This window comes from Prionailurus bengalensis, chromosome E1 (genome assembly GCF_016509475.1).
Source record: "Prionailurus bengalensis isolate Pbe53 chromosome E1, Fcat_Pben_1.1_paternal_pri, whole genome shotgun sequence".
Lineage (NCBI taxonomy): Eukaryota > Metazoa > Chordata > Mammalia > Carnivora > Felidae > Prionailurus > Prionailurus bengalensis.
The window spans coordinates 41,036,541-41,054,423 of record NC_057347.1 but is presented as its reverse complement, the minus strand read 5'-3'; the positions used below and the strand labels follow the sequence as shown (position 1 = coordinate 41,054,423).

Sequence of the window (17,883 nt, the reverse complement as noted above, 5' to 3'; positions counted from 1 at the left end):
GCCAAGAGCCGCACTCCCCTCGCGAAAGAAAACGCGGACTACAATTCCCAGAGTCCGCTGCTGCGGCCAAGGACGGCTATTCCCAGCAAGCCCCGCGCCTTGGGGCTACGAAGGGCGGAGCGGCAACATGGCGGCGCCAGGAGCTGGTGATTCTCTCGATGCTAAGAGTGGAAAGGCCCCCGTGGCTCAGCGCATCGACCCAACTCGAGAGAAGCTGACTCCCGCGCAGCTGCAGTACATGCGGCAGGTGCAGCTCGCCCAGTGGCAGAAGACTCTACCACAGCGGCGGACCCGGAACATCGTGACCGGCCTGGGCATCGGGGCCCTGGTGTTAGCTATTTGTATCCGTTCGAACTGTAGGCTCAGGAGACGGCATATGGGGGCAGGGACAGGGGAACAGTGGCGAGTACTAGGTAGTGTGGGGGTGGTAAAAAGAGCCAGAGCTGTGAAAGTCTTGGCCATTCCTGATGCTGAGCCAAGCGTTTAATGTACCTTACTTTGTCACTGTAAGATGCTCTTTTAATATGCTTTGTCAATAATAACGGAATAATCAAGGCTCAGAAAAGCAGAGGGCAGAAGATCCAATCACTGATTTGGGAGGGTGAGAGAATAACAAGGGTGGTGGAACAAGGCTAGGAAAAGGCAATGTGCATACTCCAAGTGGTTTCCTGAACTCACTTCCCCAGATGGTTACACCTTCTACTCCGTGTCCCAGGAGCGTTTCCTAGATGAGCTGGAGGACGAGGCCAAAGCTGCTCGAGCCCGAGCCATGGAGAGGGCATCGGGACCCTGAACCAGATGGGCACTATGCATCTCCAACCTGCTGGAGCCCCTTCACATGGTGGATGATGCCCCATGACCCTGTGGAAATCAAAGCCTGCACACAGCATTGCTGGCCTCAACCTTGGACAATGAATGAGCCCAAGAAGCCAGGGATTTATTGCGTTTGGCCTGGTCAAGGGAATATTGGCCACTTCATGCTCACTGTGTCCAGTCACTGAGCCCTTCTTATAGTATGTTTCCTTATTTGAGAGTTGTACAACCTTGACCTTGGCTTTTCTCGGTCTTTCTAACTTTGTGGTTTACCTTCTCCACCTCCCAGGGGCTTAGCTGTTATAGGGGTGGGGTGGCAGCTCTGTGTGGTGTTGGAACCTAAAGTGGAAAAGATGGGGTTAGGTTGAGAATAATAAACTGAGTCACCTCTCTTGGAGCCAAGATGAGTGTGTTGAGGCTGAGGGATGGCATGACCATGCTGGAAAGCTCCACAAGCAGTAGCTGCAGCAGTGGCATTGCCCCAGGGAGCTGTAAATGTTTAACTAGAATTACTTTTTTCCATGAGATGTTTCCATCTGATTTAAGGGAGAGATCATGGTAGGTCACTGGGCTGTGTGAGACCAAACTATGTCTCCAGGGAGGGAAGGTCACTCTTTTGTCCTCTACCCTTAAAAACAATACACCCCTACTCCCAACTTTCCTGCCTTTACCCATTCTGAGAGGTGTAGATGAAAGAATGAGGGAATTAAAATTCTTTTAATTTCCACTTGGACCTTGCTTTGTAGGCCTAAGGTGGGGTCTAGATGAGATCTTAGCTTGGTCAAGTGCATCATTGGTTGATCTTGCAGTTTCCTCATGAACTGCTGGCAGGAAGCCAGAAAGCGGGGCAGCTTCTAGCCTTGCTCCCATTGTGAGGAGAGTCCCTTCTAAATTTTCCCCTGCCTTACCCCACAAGCCTTTACTCCCAGTTCTTAAGACACAACAGAGTCAGAATCACAGATTCCTAGTTTTCCGCATTTTAATTGACTGTTGCCAATTCTATGTGAGTACACCCCCTACACTTGTTCAGCTGGGAGTGTGCTCTCTAGAAGCATTAGGGCTTGAGTGGAATTGCTTAGTGGTTGACCTTTGGCTGGGGAGGTGGAGGAATGAGGATGGTAGGCTGCAGAATTGACACCTTCTACACAGTAAATCATTCCCTGTGTTTGGCTCTTCCCTCTAATGGAGCAGCACTCTCCATGCCCCTCTGGCCTTCTACTTCCTCAGTACTGGGGTCTTCTTGCGGAGCTGTGTTGGTCAGCAGATTCTGAGAGCACGAACTCCATCATGGGCCCTGGTATGGGAGAGACACATGGCTTCTGTTCTGAATTCACTGGAGGGAAAAGAAAAAGCACTGACGAAACCTTCAGGATGGGAGAAGGGTGAAACTGCAGCCAGTTACCATTCCCTGGGCTCGCCCTCCCTTGGGCCCGCCCTCACCATCCTGCCAACATCCCCGGCGAATGTCACCCCCTTGCTTGCCCGCTGCTCCTGGGAGCCGGTGCTGCTGCCACTCAGGGAGTTCCTTCGCATGATGCCTGGGTGCAGGATGGGGAGGGAGAGCACTGAGTGAAGGAAGGGGCCACGGGGAGAGGGGGGCTAATGCCCCCAAACCAAGGGGCAGACCCCCAGGGCCTGGAAGAAAGCCAGATCAGTAGGGAAGGGGACCTGGGAAAGAAGGGAGCCTGGCTACTGCGGTCTCACCAGGGCCCGGGGGCTCAGAGCGCTGCAGGCTGTTGCGGCGGGAGGTGGGGAAACTGCCCTTGGAGAGGCGGCGCTGGCGGCTGGACAGCATAGCAGCTGGGGCCACGATACCCGGCGGGGGCTGCTTCCCAAGCCGGCTGTACAAGTCCTCAATTTCCTTTTTCTGTAGTGTCTGTAGTGCCTCCACCTCCGACAAGTGCCTGAGGAAGCACCAGGACCATGAGGCCTAGCCACATGCTTTGCTCTCCCAAGTCCACCTCTTATCCTTCCTCCCCAGACTCACTTCTGCCGAAGACTCTGAAGCTGAGCCCAGAATTCCTCATCCTCCCCGCTGCTCTCTGACTCCTCACTGCTCAGACACAGGCTGCTGTATGAGTAGTTCATCCACACTGGGCTGGGATGGCTCTGGGGTGGGGGGCTGCCCCCCCCTCGGGGTTCCTTCCCATCGTCCCCTTCCTCCTCCGCTCCAGCCACTAGGCCTTCAGCTGCACGGTCACTTTCGGCTAGAGCCTCCCTGGCCTCCGGCCCGCCTCCAGCACTATCCTCTGTGTCTGAGCTCTCCGAGGTCAGCTGAGGGGTTGGAGGCTTCAGGGAACTGGAGAGAGTTGGGAATGTTGGTTGCAGGGGTAGAGGCTCAGCTGGTTCCTTGGATGAAGTCACTTGGAAACGCCCCACAAGCTGTGGCTTTCCCTCTGTCGAGAGAGAAGGAAAGAATCATGAAAGAAGGGAGAGAAATTGGCAGGGTATGAAGTGGAAGGTGGCAGGGGAAGGTCAGTGGTCAGAGGCCTCACCTTCAGAGATGGGTGCTAGTCTGGCTTCGCCCAGGAGTGGCCGAGCAGGATTTGGCGGGACCTGCAAAGTGTGGGTCCATGAGAAGGGAAATGATCCAGAGTGGAGCTCCCCTAACCATCCCTCTTGGTTTCCTACTCACCTCACTCTCGGTCTCAGCTGTTGGGGGTGAAGGCCTATCCTGGCCACAAGGAGCAGGGGGAGGGGGCAGGGGCAAGCTAGGGAGGGGAGCAGGAGGGGTTGGAGGAGACTGGGACAGGAGCCCAGGTGAGGGAGACAGCAGGGACTGGGCCACGGTCATCACAGCCAGTGAGAAGGCACTAGCCAGAGAGAGGAGAGGGGCTGCTGTGGTGGAGGGAAGGGGGGAAGCAGAGGGGCAGTGGGGAAAGGAAGGAGGAGTAATGGTGACCTGAGAACAACTGGGAGAGAAGGCAGGTGGAGAAGGGAGAAGGCAACTCGGCGGAGACTGAGAGGGAGGGCCAGGGAGCTGGGCAGCACTGGGGGAGAATGCCAGTGGGGAGCTGAGGGTCTGTGGAGAGAGATTTGAAGAGACTTGGGAGAATGGGACAGGACTGGGGCAACATGGGGGAGAAGTGATGGGGAAAATGGGACTTGGGGAGACAGGAGTTCCGGGGGAAAACAGGTTTCCAGGAGACAAGGGGGTTCCAGGAGAAGATGGCGAGGTGGAGAAGGCTGCCCAGCAACTCTGCTCCAGGGAGGTGCTGCTCTGGAGCTCTGCTGGCGAGAAAGGTGTGCTGAGTTCCCTGTCCCCCAATCCCTAAGCCCTTCCCAGGAGCAGCTGCAAAGGTTGTGATGAGTAGGGACAGAACGCAGTACATACCACGGGATGGGTCTGGGAGGGGGTCAGAGAGGGCAGGCAATGGTGCTGGCTCCACCTGAGGGAGAGGAAGGGGCCCATGGTCACAGTGGGGAAGAGCTGAGTCTTAGATGGCAGTTCAGCCAGGGCTTAATCTAGGGCCCATGAACTTCTAGGAGCCTAAAGAGGAGTTTCAAGGGACTCAAAAGTGCATGTGCTAAATATTTACAGGTAGAGGGGTATGATGTATGCAATTCACTCCCAAATGGTTCAGAAAAAAATAATATGTGCTCATACATACAGAGACGGGAGAGAAGAAGAGAATGACAAAGCTAACATGACAAAACAGTCATAGTTGGCAAATCTGGGCAAAGAGTAGGAGTTCTTTGTACAGTTCTTGCAACTTCTCTCTGTAAGTCTGAAATTCTACCAGAATAATGAGTTAAAAAGAAAAGTATGCACTGAACACATTTTTCTAGAACAAGGGCCCATGGCTTTCATCAGATACTCAAATGGGGTAAGAACCATTGTGTTAGGGTCACACAGATGAAGGAGTCAGAGTCACGGGGGCTGGTGTTGGCAGAGAGTAATGAAGTCTGGAGCAGAGAGTCTGTTCCCCCCCCCCCCAAAGATGATCTAAGAGGTCTGACCTGGGGGCCCAGGGGGTCCTCAGCAGCCTCCACAGGGCCAGTATCTCTCTTCAACAGGGTCTCCACTCGCTGGATGATCTCCTGAATGCGGCTCAGGAATCCGGCTCGCTCCGAGGGCAGAATGAACTCATTATACACCTGGCAAGGGTCAGCAGGAAGGGGACAGAGGGCTGTTATCTTACTCATCTCTCTCCCCTGCACTGATCTTTAAAAACCAACCTTTGGGGCACCTGGGTGGCTCAGTCAGTTAAGCATCAGATTTCAGCTCAGGTCATGATCTCACAGTCTGTGAGTTCGAGCCCCACATCTGGCTCTGTGCTCACAGCTTGGAGCCTGCTTCAGATTCTGTGTCTCCCTCTCTCTGACCCTCCCCCGTTCAGGCTCTGTATTTCTCTGTCTCAAAAATAAATAAACATTAAAAAAAAGTTTTTAAAAACCAACCCTTTACCCGACTGCTCTGCCAACCACCCACCTAAAATAAGTATTCAGTAAGTATCTACTGTATGCCAGGCACCATGTGGTGCGAGGAGAAATATACCTTAGAGGACAGGAGCTAACATCCCTAGGATGCATCATGGCCCAGATGCTTTACATGTCTGAGCTCATCTAACACCAACAACAGCTCTCTCAGGTCTGTGTTAACAACCCCATTTTATTTTATTGATTTTTTAAAAAAGATTTAATTTTAAGTAACCTCTACACCCAACATGGGGCTCGAACTCACAACCCCAAGATCAAGAGTTGCATGCTCTACTGACTGAGCCAGCCAGGTGCCCCAACAACCCCATTTTAGAGTTAAGACAACCAATGCTCAAAAAGGTTAAGTTCAGTCTGCCTAACATCACAGGATTTGCCCCCAGACTTGTCTAAAGCCAGAGCCTGAGTTCTTCCCATGGTTGCATCATATGCTTTTGGACATAACTCCTGCTCTCATAGGGCTCATAAACCATGCAGGCTTACTCACACACACACACACACACACACACACTAAGTGAAAATATGGCAATAAATGGTAAATGTAACATTCAATTTCACAAACACTGGAGCACATACTATGTGCCAGGCTTTGTTGTGGGTACGGGTACATTGTTCTAGGTGAGGAATGCAGAACAGCATGTAACAAAGTCCTAGTCCCGAAGAAGTCCAAGATCTAGTAGAAGAGACACATATCTACACAACTCGATTTACTGCAAGTCAGTCCATGGTAGGAAAGGCACTGTGGTCAAGGTACAGATCAAATGCAATACCAGCAGAAAGGGAGAGGTGTCTAATGGGTACAGTTTCAGATTTGCAAGATGAAGAAGTTCTGGAGATCTGTTTCACGACAAAGTGAATATACTTGGCCCCACTGAACTGAATACTTAAAAATGGTTAACATGGTAAATTTTATGGTATGTGTTTTCTGCCACAATTTTTTTTAAATGCCATTCCAAAGAGAGAGCAGGTCATGCCACCCAGGGGGAATAAGGGAAGCTGGGATGGCCACACAGAGCTGAGCCTCAAAGCAACCCTTCATCGAGGACCTACCATGTACGGACACTTCTCGTATAATTTCATATCTCATATGTGATCTCACTTCTCATAAATTACATATCATATCAGAACACCTTTGCCAAGTGAGTACTATCATTTTACTGTTGAGCAACTGAGGTTCAGAGAGCTTAAGAAATTTGCCCCAATTCACCAAATCAGTAAATCACAGAGCTGAAATTTGAACTCGGGTCTTAAGTGAAAGCCCACCCTTTCCTCTGTTCCATGCTGTTCATCGGGAAGAGAAGGGCAGAGAGAATGGCATGAATTAACAGCTGTGAGGTATGAGAGGACATAGCACATTCACAAAACAGTCAAGACCAGAGCAGAGCTGGGAGTGCTGGGAGTTTTAAAGGCCATGCTCCAGGGGTGCCTGGGTGGCTCAGTCGGTTAAGCATCCGACTTCGGCTCAGGTCATCATCTCCCAGTTCGTGAGTTCAAGCCTTGTGTCAGGCTCTGTGCTGACACATCAGAGCCTCGATGGAGCCCGCTTCAGATTCTGTGTCCCTCTCTGGCTCTGCCCCTCCCCCACTCATGCTCTGTCTCTGTCTCTCTCTCAAGAATAAACATTAAAAGAAAAGAACTTAAAAAAAAAAAAAAAAAAAAAAAAAAAGGCCATGCTCCAGAATTGGGACCTTACTCTGTAACCACAGGTAGCCATTAACAATGTAGGGGCAAGGGGGCACCTGGGTGGCTCAGTCAGTTAAGCATCCAACTCTTGGTTTTGACTCTGGTCATGAACTCAGGGTTTCATGAGTTCAAGCCCTGCATTGGATTCTGTGCTGGCAGCATGGAGCCTGCTTGGGATTCTCTCTCTCTCTCTCTCTCTCTCTCTCTCTCTCTCTCTCTCTCTTGCTCAAAATAAATAAGCTTTAAAAAAAATGTAGGGACAAACAGCAGGAAGAGCAGACCCAAGTCTGCTGTAGACGCGTGGAGGGTGACCCCTGTGGTCAGGGGGAGGGGTCCCTTTGGCTGTGTGGGATCTGAGTGTGCTTGAAAGCCTAGTAGAGAAGCCTTTCAAGGCAAGAGACCCCTGAGGAGATGGAGGCAGAAGCGGAAAGGCAGCCAGCCTCGTCAGGGGACATTCAGACACCAGTGTGGCCGGAGGAAAGATTCTTAAGGGTCAAGTGGCTTGATGGAAGACGATAAGCCGGTGTGCCGAGTGATATTTTGTCTTTGTTCTGGATACAAGGTGAGTGACATGATGGAGGGGAAGCTTTAAAGAGAGTTCCCGAAGCCTGATGCTTCTCGCATTCCCCTCACTCCTTCACCACAGAGGCTGGCATCCATTTCCCCCACTCCAGGGAAGCTGGTTTCGCACAAAGACCTTCTCCTGACAAAAGTCAGTGTGGGCTCGCCTCAGGCTTTACCCCACGTCACCTCCTTGAAACTCTCTTTTCCCTCAGTTTTCCCTAACATTTTCTGGGGCTCCTCCTACCTCTCAGGCTCCATCTCTGTGTCCTTTGATGACCTATTTCACCCATCCCAGAAATGGGGGTATCCACTGAGACCCACTCTCAGACCCTCTCTGCCTCTGGCTTCTCAAGCTCGTCTCCCTTCACTCTCCCTTCCATGCTGACAACTCCTCGATCCACTTCTGCCTCCAGGCCTGCCTGACCATGTTGTGCTCCCAGGGAGGATCTTGCCTGCCTCTCTGTCATTCAAGCTCATCATGACCCCTAAGAACATCTACTTTCATTTTCCAACTTCCTCTCTCCTTTAACGGTCTACTCCCACTAGCTTCTCCACGCTCCAAGTTGCCCATGATATCCTCTCTCCCTAACTCCCTATCATTTCAACTCAGCAAATGTTTCCTGAGCACCTATTATTTGTATTGTTTTACATCAATAAATGTCTGGAAGGGTGCCAGGGTGGCTCAGTCAGTTAAGCATCCAACTCTTGATCTCAGCTCAGGTCATGATCTCACGTTCGTGGGATCGAGCCCCGCACTGGGTTCTGTGCTGACAGTGCAGAGCCCTCAAGGGATTCTCTCTCCTTCTCTCGCTGCCCTTCCCCTACTCATGCTCGTTCTCTCTCTCAAAATAAATAAATAAACTTAAAAAAATAGAATAAGAAACTGGATCACCGAGTAACTTATTTTCCTGAAACAACCCTCAGATGCTCCCCTTTTCTTCTTTTCTTCCCCCATAATCCATCTTCTCCTTGGACCATTTGTGGCTTCTTGTATCCATCTGCCAACTGGATTCCCTACCCCCGACCCTCTTCCACTTCCCATGGCAGAATGGTCTTCTTAAAGCCTATTCTCACCATGTTACACTCCATCTAACACTTAAGACTGTCTATAATCTGAGCCTACTCCACATGCCCAACCTCGCTTCCACAAGTCTCCTAGAGGAACTCTTAGTTCTAGTGGCAGTGGTCTCCTCATGAAGCCCCCCTCCCCCACCCCATATTCCAAGTCACTCCCTGCTTCCATGCCTGTCCTGATGCTGTACTTCCTCTAGACCTGCCCTTTTCAGTCTTCACTGCTGTTCTTAACCATCTGTCATGACTTTGAATAAGTTCTACTTCTTCTCCCTGTTGCCCCCAGACCACCCTTTACTCATGGCCACAGTATCATGTGTCTAGCGTGTACCTCACCACAGCATCTGTGTGTACCCTATGTTAGTCTGAAATTGCTCTGAGGATCCAAACCTCACTGAATAAATAAAAACTGCCCTCAAAACAAGAGCAGATGTCTTCAGTGTCATCATGCTTTAAAAACCCTTGCTGTTGGGTGGGAGGAAGGGATAGTTCAGTACCAGGGGACATCCGGAGGGAGACTCTTATCCTAGACCCAAAGACTCTGTCCTCCTCTCCCTCCCCCCTCACCATGGCAGCCGCAATCTCTTCCGGGCTGTCGCCATCCAGATCAAATCGGAAGGTCACCATCTTGCTGTTGTGCGTCTGTAGCTGGCACTCAACCACTCTGTCATTCTGGTCTGAGACCTTCAGATTCAAAGTCAGCAGAGGAGAGGAGGTCAAGCCCTCTGTCCTCATCACGTGCCCCCACCCCACTCCAACCAAGTGACGGTGGCCAGATTGGAACTGGACAGAAGCAGACTCTGCCCCCAAAGTCTGATATTAGAAACCAGACTGGCTGACTCTATGGTACCAGTCACACACTGTTCTCCCCTTTTTTGGCTGACCTCCCTCACCCGCCCCTGACAGTTCCCTCCTGGTCCCGTAGGTTACTCCCCATCTCCTATGCCCCCTCCTTACACTAGTGACCCGAAGCCGGGATCGGGGTCTACGCCGGAGATTTCTCCCTGGGGGTCTCCTCATGCGTCCCATCCCTTCTCCCACATCACTAAGACCTGATGCTGCATCTGAGGCATAGCTAGAAAAGAAAAAGGAGGTAGGAGTGTCAGAATGGACACTGGGACCCGCCATATGTCTCACCCTTGCCCCCAACCCCTACCAGAACCTACCTGTCTCCCGGGGAAAAGTCACTGCCAGGGCCAGAACGTGGAATGGACAGGGCAAAAGCCTGAAATGGGAAATAGGTTCACGAGGTCAGAGGAAGACAATTGTGGGGGTTCAGGGAGATGGTGTCAAGGATGCTGGGGGTACTAGGCAGAGGGAATTAAGGAAGATGAGGACAGAGTGGTGGATTTCCAGGGACATGGGGCTAGGTCATGGGGTTGGGTTTTACAAGGAGAAAGATAGGTCACAGGCTTGGAATGTCTGGGAGCCCCCCACGTGACCCCCTCTCACCGAGGGCAGGCAGAGATGGGACTCAGCGGGGCTGGATGGCACCCCCCCAGGGGGCTGAAAGGCAGGGTCTGAGGCATCCAGGAAGCCGGAGGAGCTGAGGTAGCCATCAGTCTCGCAATCCGCTGGTGGGGGAGGGAGGGGATCAAAAAAGGGGAAATAAAGGGTGGCAGAGCGGGGGGGGGGGGGGGGGGGTGCTGCCTGAGCAAGAAGGGGCCTGGAGCTGTGGGAGTTCTTTCCCAGAAGGAGCTTCGTGGCTAGTTGTGGAAGGCAGGGTAAGTGACAGTGCTGCTGGATTGGACTTCTGGGTGGGGCGGGGGCAGAGGCCAAGGGTTCTGGGACCTAGGTCACATCCCATATCCCAAGGTCAGGGGTGGCTTACAGGTGGTAGATGAGTAGCTGGCATGGCGCAAGAGGAAAGACTGGTGCTGGTCTGCCTCTGGCTCCTCAGGCTCAGGGGGGAAGACACTGGGGGGACCAGGAGTCTTGGGGACAGCTGCTGGTGGGGGTCCTGGTGCAGGGGGGAGGGCTTCCAACTCCCTAGCTTTGCGCAGCTTCTCACGCTTCCGCTGGATGGCAGCAACTCGTTCACGTACTGCGCGGGCCACTGGCTGGTAGTCAGCTTCACAGACTAGACCCAGGGCCACCTGGAGTTAAGAGGGCGAGGAGCACGGTTTGAGGTGAGGACTCCACTCAAAGACCCATCAGGACACCTTCTTGAGGCCTCGGGATATTTCTCCTGGAGAAAGGACACTAATATTTATTGATCATGCACTGTGTCCATTAACTGGCAACTCTTTACATTATCATCGTTAAATCCTCCCAACAACCTTCTGAAGTGGGCTTAGCCCTGTCTTAGAAATAAGTAAAGCCGTGACTAGTTCATGGTTATCTAGTAGATCAACTGCTCTCAGGGGTAAGGGGGAACATTTGGCAATATTTGGAGACACCTGTAGTTGTCACACCTCAGTGCTACTGGCATCTAGTGAGTGGAAGCCAGGAATTCTTCTCAACATCCTACAATACACAGGACAGTCTCCCAACTAAAGGTATCAATAGTGTGTCATCATCAAGAATCCCCTGTTTGGGGCACCTGGGTGGGCTCAGCTGGTTGAGCAGCTGACTCTTGATTTCAGTTCAGGTCATGATCTCAGGGTCATGGGATCAAGCCTAACGTGCTGAAGATTCTCTCTCTCCTCCTCTCCCTTTGCCCCTTTCCTTCTGTTTCCCCCTCCCTCTCTCTCAAATAAAAAGTGGGGGGCACCTAGGTGGCTCAGCCAGTTAAGCATCTGACTCTTGATTTCAGCTCAGGTAATGATCTCATGGTTCATGAGTTCAAGCCCCCATCTCAGGCTCTGTGCTGACAGTGTGGAACCTGCTTGGGATTCTCTCTCTCCCTCGCTCTCTGCCCCTCCCCAGCTTGTGTGCCAACATATATGCATTCTCTCTCCCTCTCTCTCTCAAAAATAAATACGTAAATAAACATTAAAAAAAAGAAAAGAATCCCTGTACATAATGGATCAAGATTTGATCCTAGGTCAGGTTTGAGCTGTACTAAGGACACCTGTTCTGCTACATTTAAAAACACATTCTCAGGTTCCCTATCCAGACCTACCATAGAGGATCCCCACACTTTCAACTGCCATTCTTCTATCAAGAACCTCATACTCTCTCCCCTTCTCAGGCCTTCCTAAACAGTCCTGCATCTTCTCTCTCCCATGCATGCCTCTCCTGCGCTGGCAGCTTCTGTTCATCAACTCCTTCTTCATCTCAAACTTTGCAGCACATGTAAGGGAGGTGGGGCAGGGTGATCTGACTTAAGATCTGAACAGCCTGAGTTTAAATCCAGCTCTGCCACTTACTTGCTCAGGACCTTGGACAAGATATTCAACCTCTCTGAACCGTCCATTTCCTCATCAATACATCAGGATAAAATCACTCCCGGCAGGGTTGGTAACAACAATCGAATGCATGTGAAAGTGCTCTAAGCCATGTACAAATGTGGGATTATTAATGAGCTCCAACCATGTGCCGAGCACTGTCAGAGATAGAAAAATCAATAGAACACAGTCTCTGCCCTCAAGGAATTTATAGTCCAGTGGAGGAGAGAGACAGGAGTGTATCCTGGTATAAAACAGGACCAATGGTGGTGGGTCCTGTAATGGAGGACCTGTTGAACTGGAACTAAGCATTTAATTTTGACCCTAGAGGGGACAGGTTTCCTGAAATTCCTGGTTCTGAAAACGGAGGAAGAAAGAGGGGAGGAAAAAAAAAAAAGACCAAGGCGGGGGGGTGGAAAAGAGAAAAATAAATAAATTGGAGAGAAGAGCATTCCAGGGAAATCAGAGCAGCAGGAAGCAGAGCCAGGCAGGCTGGAGGACCCAGGGCTTGCTCTGGAAAAGGAAATGTGCAGTGACCCCGCACTTGGGGCGTGCGTGTGTTTAGGCGCGCGGGCCAGGGGGACACTTACCAGACGCTCTGAGAGGGGCAGGTTGGGTGCCCCTCCCACCACCCTGGCGCCCCACCCGCATGGCACTGACCTGCCGCGCACAAGCCCAGGCGCAGGGCAGTCTGTCCTCTGCTCACCATCTCCTGCGCCACCTCCTCTGCCGCGTCCCGGCCCAGTTGGAACAGGAACTCTATGGCCTGGTTGTCCCGCGGGCGCCCCCCGCGCCGCGCGTCCTCCATGCGCAGCCAGAGCTTGAGGCCGGGCTTCTCACCGTCGTCCTCCTCCGCCAGCTCCACGTGCACGCCGCGCTCCTCGCGGAAGAAGGCGTGAGCCAGGAGGTCCTGGATGGTGAACCTGGGGGGAGTGCTGCGGTGAGCCGAGCCTTGCCGCCATCCCCCCACCCCTGCCCCGGCCCCTGAACCCACCCCCACCCTGCCCCCTCCACCCCACCTCTCGTTCTTATCTGTGCGGATGCAGCCTTCAATGATCTCCTTCACCTCAGGCATCTTCACCTTATAGAAGCTGTTCGGCTTTGTGCCCTAGAGGAAAGGGGGCGCATGAGGCCTCCAGGCCTCTGCGCCCCAGCTCTCTGCTTGCCCCTCACCCCGTCTGGGGCAGCAGAGCATGCAATCGCAAAGGCACCGCGACAGCTACTGGACGGTTTGATTTCAAATCCCAGCCCAAGTATTGACAGTATGACCTTGAACAAGTCTCCCAGTGTACCAGTTTTCCCATTTGTAAAGCGCAGGGCAGGACGAGACGCCCTGCTCACGCTGCGGATGAAAGATCAGATGTGAAATCGTTTGCAAACTCTAGAGAGTGCTACACACATCATTATTCTAAACAGCTAGTAAGGGGATAGGGCGTGTGTGCATCCAATATCCTTCAGTGTTTACCAGAGCATCTTTGCGTCTAGCCTGCTTTCTTTAAGGGAAAGGGCATTGACGCGGGCTGGTAAGGGTCGGAAAATGGGAGGAGATCTGGAATTGTCTCCCCTCCCCGTCCCCTCTCACCGAAGTGACTTTGCGGTAGATTTGCGCGGCATTCTGGCACTCGGAGTAAGGGTACTCTGAGGTAGCCATCTCCAGCATGCACATGCCAAACGCGTACACGTCCACCGCCTCATCGTACTTTTCCTCGTACATCTCCGGGGCCATGAACTCCGGGGTCCCTGTAGGATCCACAGCAGGCATTAGGCTGCAGAGCCTCCCTCTGGCTTCCCTTTCCTCTTGGGCGTACCACAGGCTAGGTGGGAGGGAGGGGGGAGGACGGGGAGGGAAAGCAACCTCACGAGTTCTGGAGTGCTAGTAACGGACCCTTTCCCACCCCCACCGTGTGTGTGGGAGGGGTGTGGGGCAGAGAGGATGCCATAAGTCTCCCCACTTTCCCCATGCTCTTGTAACTCCGTGCAACTCCAAGGACCCTGCTGGGGAGAGTGGGCCCCCAGGGTCTCTTCTAACGCGGGGGAGGTAGGAATAGCAAGGACCTCTTGGAGGAACGCACCTATCACGCTCTTGGCAAAGGAGGCGCGCTTGAGCGTGGCCAGGCCCAGGTCCCCGATCTTGACCGACCCTGAAGGGCCAGTGATAAAGACGTTGTCGCACTTGAGATCCCGGTGCAGAATGGGGGGTACCCGGGTGTGTAGGAAATGAAGCCCCCGAAGGATCTGGCGGCTCCAGCGCTGAAGAACTCTCGGCTTCATCTCACGGAACCGCCTCAGGTATCTGGGGGAGGGGCGCAGAGCCAGGGTCGGGGCGGAGACACGGCGGGGGGGGGGGGGGGGAGACCCCCACTGGGAAGTTACCCTAGTTCCCCGGCACCGCCAGGTACACATTTTCTCCCAGCATTATTCTAGCTCAGTCCGCGGTGCGCCCCACAGAGAAACTGAGTCGGGGGTGTGGTAGTAGACCCGAGATTACAAAATGGGTCAGGCATAAATTCACAGATAAGGCTGCGCCAAGGGGCTGTGGGGGTGCCGGAAGGGATGACTAACCGCCTGGGGCGTGGGGGAGGGCTTCGGAAAGGAAATAACTTTTATGTTGCATCTTGAAGGATGAGTAGGGGTTCAAGGGTGAAAAGGGGAAGGGATGGAGACTTTCCAGGCCGAGGGGACACTGTGCTCCAAGGCACGCAGGCGGTGATAGGGCAGGGTGGGAGGAGGTGCTGGGAATTCAGTTTTTGTAGAATTTAGGCTCAAGAGGAGGCTAAATCCTAAGGACTTTGTGAGTAGGTTAGGGAGTGTGGACTTTTTCCTGAGGGTGGTGGGAAACCTTTAAGGGGTTTTAAGGAATGGAGAGAGGCTGTCCAGACTGCGGGAAGACAGGACTGCTCCGAAAGGTGAGGGCAGAGTGGGGGAAGGCCCTTTAGGGGGCTGCTGCAGGGCTCCAGACCACTGAGGTGGCAGCGCATGGAACAGGGAAAGCAGAGTGGGCATTTTAAGAAGGGCCTTGGAGACAGACTGGTGGAGAAGGTGGATGTACAGAGCGGAGACAAAGGAGGCATCTGGGGAGATGCCCAAGTTTCAGCTGGAGTGCTGGGTAGACACTGCCACTCACCAAGGCAGGGATGCAGTAGGGGTGGGTGAGAGCCTGATTTTGGACCTAAATCTGGAGTTTGGGGAGCCTGGGAGAAGTTCCAGAAGGAGTGGGGACCTCCCACCACCAGTTCACCCACCAACCAACACTACCACCAGGCGCAGAGCTCACGTCTTGAGCGTGCCGGAGGTCATGAGTTCGGTGACCAGTACGATGCAAACCTGGCCCTTCAGCACCGACTTCCACGAATCATAGAAGCGGACGATGTTGGGATGTTGCAGCCCCTTGAGCATCTCCACTTCCTCAGAGAATCGCTGCCGCTCCGTTCGAGAGAGTTTCCGAGTCTGTGGGGGTAGGGGATGGGTGGGAGTCAAGATCACATCAGGCCCAGGACTCCTCCCCCCCCTCCCGAAACGAAGAAGGGCCTAGGTCGCGAATGGGGCTAGGTCATCGCTCGCCCAAGGAGCTGTATACCCCGAATTCTCGGTCCGCCCCCTCCGGCTGCTGCAAGGACACGCCCATCCTGGGCCTGGGGCCGCCCCTGGACCCCCCGCTGGACACAAGGGCCTTTATGCAGCCCCGTCCAGGAGCCCTGAGCTCAATAGCGCCTTTGTGGCCTCCCTGGCCAGCCGTGGGGCGGGAGGGGACGCCCCAGGGGCTGGCAGCGGGCAGGCAGCAGGCGGGCAGCAGGCTGACAGCGGGCAGAGAATTGGGGCCCTCAACGGGGTTGGCCCCAGAAACTGGGCACTGCTAGATCCAGACAGGAGGCCGGAGGGCTGCAGAGGGAGTTACAGAGAGAGAGAGAAAGATCCAGGACCAGGAGACCGCCTCCTGCCCCTGGCCGTCCCGCTCCCCTCTCATATCCCTCGCCACCCGCCCCCCCACCCCATTGGTTTGGCTGCCTCTCCTTGCCTGGCCTACAGCCTAGGGCGCGCCACTGGCAGGCGCAAGGGGCGAGCCCAGTGCCAGGGCTGGAGGGGAGGACCCTTACCCAGGCTCTGCCCAAAGCTGCTGCTGGCCCAGATTTAACTGGGTTCTTCCCTCCATGAGAAGAAATCCTTCACACCAACATCCCCCTAAAGCCCATTGGGTTCAGTGCCTTTGGGTCTGGGAAGGGAGAGCCCAGGGAGACAGTGGGATGAGGAGAAGGACTGGATTCAGGCCAGGGCTGGAGCTCTCTGTCTCCCCCTCCCCCAGTTGTGGAGACGTCTAGAAGTCTGACTGTTCCAGAAGGGGCCTGGGGGGGGCCCCATCCTGCTACCACCACTCTAAATCTTTTGGAAATGGAGAGGACCCTGCCCCAGCTTCTAGCTTCCATCATCCCAGCCTCCTAATCTGCAAAGATCCAGGGTGAAGGAGGAGGACCAGGGTCACACTGAGTGTCTCAGTACTCAGGGGAACGGGAAAGGAAGAGATTGTTACTACTGAGGGAAATTGGTCCCCCTCAGATCCAAACTGGCTCCCTCCCCGATTTAGCATCCTATCTTCCACCTCTCAGGGTTGAGTACAGAGACTTCAAAGTTAAAATGTCCACAACCCATAGGGGAGCTTCCATGTACCCCCTGCCTCAGTTTTTCCTTCTGCAGCCCAGAATCAGTCAGATCCATTAATCATCAGAGCAAGGTGGGGCAGGAGTGTCCAGACATTTGACTGGAAAAATAGATCTCTCCCTTGCTGCTGTCCCCTAGGTTTCTCATCCCCAGACCTCCAAAGGGTCCCATCCCAGGTGCCACAGAGGGGGTGCCCAGCCGCACCTGCAGCTCACACCAGGCCACCTCCACCGTGGTGTCGGTGTCCAGCCCTCGATACACCGTCTTGAACGAGCCACGTCCGATCTCGATGTCAAACTTGAGGTATCGGCCGTCCGGGGACGTTGCCACTGCCTGGGTCTCCGTGTCTTCCTTTTCCTCCTGCTCCCTCTGCCGCTCCCGAGCCGCGGCTTCGGGGACCCTCGGCGGTTCCCGGGACCCCGGGCCTCCTGCCGAGACTGCTAGCTCTGGACGCGCTGAGTCTGCAGCCTTCGCGGGGGCTCCCCCGGTCCACGTGCCCTCGGGGGGTTCTGGGCAGCTAGGCGGTGGGCTTTTCGCGGGGTCGGGTTCAGCGGAGTCCGGAGGCTCAGGGGGCTCCGGAGCGGGTGAGGCTGGCTGGGACCAAGAGCTCAGCAGCCCCAAGTCGACTGAGCTGCGGCGGCTGAGACGGGAAGAGCGCGGCCGGGTCTCAGCCTTCCCGGAGAAGCGGCGCGCCCGGCGAGGAGGGGGCCCGAGGCGGGGCGGCCCCGCGGCAGCGAGAGGCGGCGGGGGCCGCAGGGCCAGGTCGGCCTCCGCCTGGGACATGGGGACCGCAGTCTCGGAGGCCGGGGGTGCCAGCATGAGGAAGGGCCGGCGCCGCAGGGCAGCAAGCCGGGCGGCTGGAGAGGAGGCGGTCTGACAGGCGGACTGGCTGGGTGCGCAGCGCTCGGGCTGAGCTACAGGGGCCCCAGTCCCGGCTCGACCGTCCTGCAGCCCCGCCCCCGGCCCCGCCCTCATCCCCCCAGGGCGGCCCCCTCGGAGCGGCCAGCCGCGCGGAATCGGGTGCGCAGCCCCTCACCTCGGCCGCCCCGCCCCCGGCCGCAGGCCCTCCTCTCCCTCGCCTCCCGGTGCACCGCCCGGGGGCTCATTCCGAAGTCGACCGGGTGCGAGGCGGCCGTGTGTCCTCCCGCACTAAGAGTGAGCAAACCTGTCGGGGGGCGGGGGTAGCTGGGGGAGGCACGATGCTGGGGTTGGGAGAGGAAACGTGACAGCGGCCCTCCGGCCCTAGAAGCGTGGGGGGAGACAGGGGTGGTTAAGGGAAGGTTACCACCCGCCTGCAAGCCCCAGATAAGGTAGCGCCACCCCCCTCCGGTTC

At 54.8% G+C, this 17,883-nt stretch overlaps 2 protein-coding genes across 9 annotated transcripts; one reads left to right on the top strand and one right to left on the bottom strand.

Annotated features, from left to right (window-relative positions):
* The first annotated feature begins 89 nt into the window (after positions 1-89).
* On the top strand, positions 90-1,210 carry LOC122485626 (cytochrome c oxidase assembly factor 3 homolog, mitochondrial). Its single transcript, XM_043584578.1, has 2 exons — positions 90-341; positions 687-1,210. Exons 1-2 carry the CDS (start codon positions 128-130, stop codon positions 791-793), a joined length of 321 nt encoding a protein of 106 aa, XP_043440513.1. The 5' UTR covers positions 90-127; the 3' UTR covers positions 794-1,210.
* Positions 1,211-1,774: 564 nt separating this feature from the next.
* On the bottom strand, positions 1,775-17,493 carry WNK4 (WNK lysine deficient protein kinase 4). Of its 8 annotated transcripts, none has more exons than XM_043584565.1 (19): positions 16,755-17,493; positions 15,172-15,344; positions 13,970-14,190; positions 13,480-13,637; positions 12,917-13,005; positions 12,604-12,820; positions 10,400-10,664; positions 10,021-10,142; positions 9,735-9,793; positions 9,526-9,643; positions 9,136-9,252; positions 4,774-4,911; positions 4,148-4,202; positions 3,449-4,044; positions 3,309-3,369; positions 2,801-3,209; positions 2,518-2,717; positions 2,254-2,351; positions 1,775-2,107 (listed from the first exon to the last, which is right to left on the bottom strand). In XM_043584565.1, exons 1-19 carry the CDS (start codon positions 17,367-17,369, stop codon positions 2,099-2,101), a joined length of 3,720 nt encoding a protein of 1,239 aa, XP_043440500.1. In that variant the 5' UTR covers positions 17,370-17,493; the 3' UTR covers positions 1,775-2,098. The 8 variants fall into 8 exon arrangements, with proteins under 8 accessions (XP_043440500.1, XP_043440505.1, XP_043440502.1 ...); XM_043584570.1 differs by having other exon boundaries at positions 2,296-2,351; XM_043584567.1 differs by having other exon boundaries at positions 3,449-4,041; positions 16,755-17,492.
* Positions 17,494-17,883: the final 390 nt, after the last annotated feature.

What these genes read in the sequence shown, in the direction of transcription:
- LOC122485626 (XM_043584578.1), top strand. Translation starts at nt 128, where the DNA reads ATGGCGGCGCCAGGAGCTGGTGATTCTCTCGATGCTAAGAGTGGAAAG. An exon ending in GGCCCTGGTGTTAGCTATTT is followed by an intron (nt 342 to 686) that starts GTATCCGTTCGA and finishes TCACTTCCCCAG; the next exon opens with ATGGTTACACCTTCTACTCC.
- WNK4 (XM_043584564.1), bottom strand. Translation starts at nt 17,369, where the DNA reads ATGCTGGCACCCCCGGCCTCCGAGACTGCGGTCCCCATGTCCCAGGCG. An exon ending in AAGAGATTGCGGCTGCCATG is followed by an intron (nt 4,912 to 9,135) that starts GTGAGGGGGGAG and finishes GACCCTTGCCAG; the next exon opens with GTGTATAATGAGTTCATTCT. An exon ending in ACTAGCACCCATCTCTGAAG is followed by an intron (nt 3,210 to 3,308) that starts GTGAGGCCTCTG and finishes CTCTCTCGACAG; the next exon opens with AGGGAAAGCCACAGCTTGTG.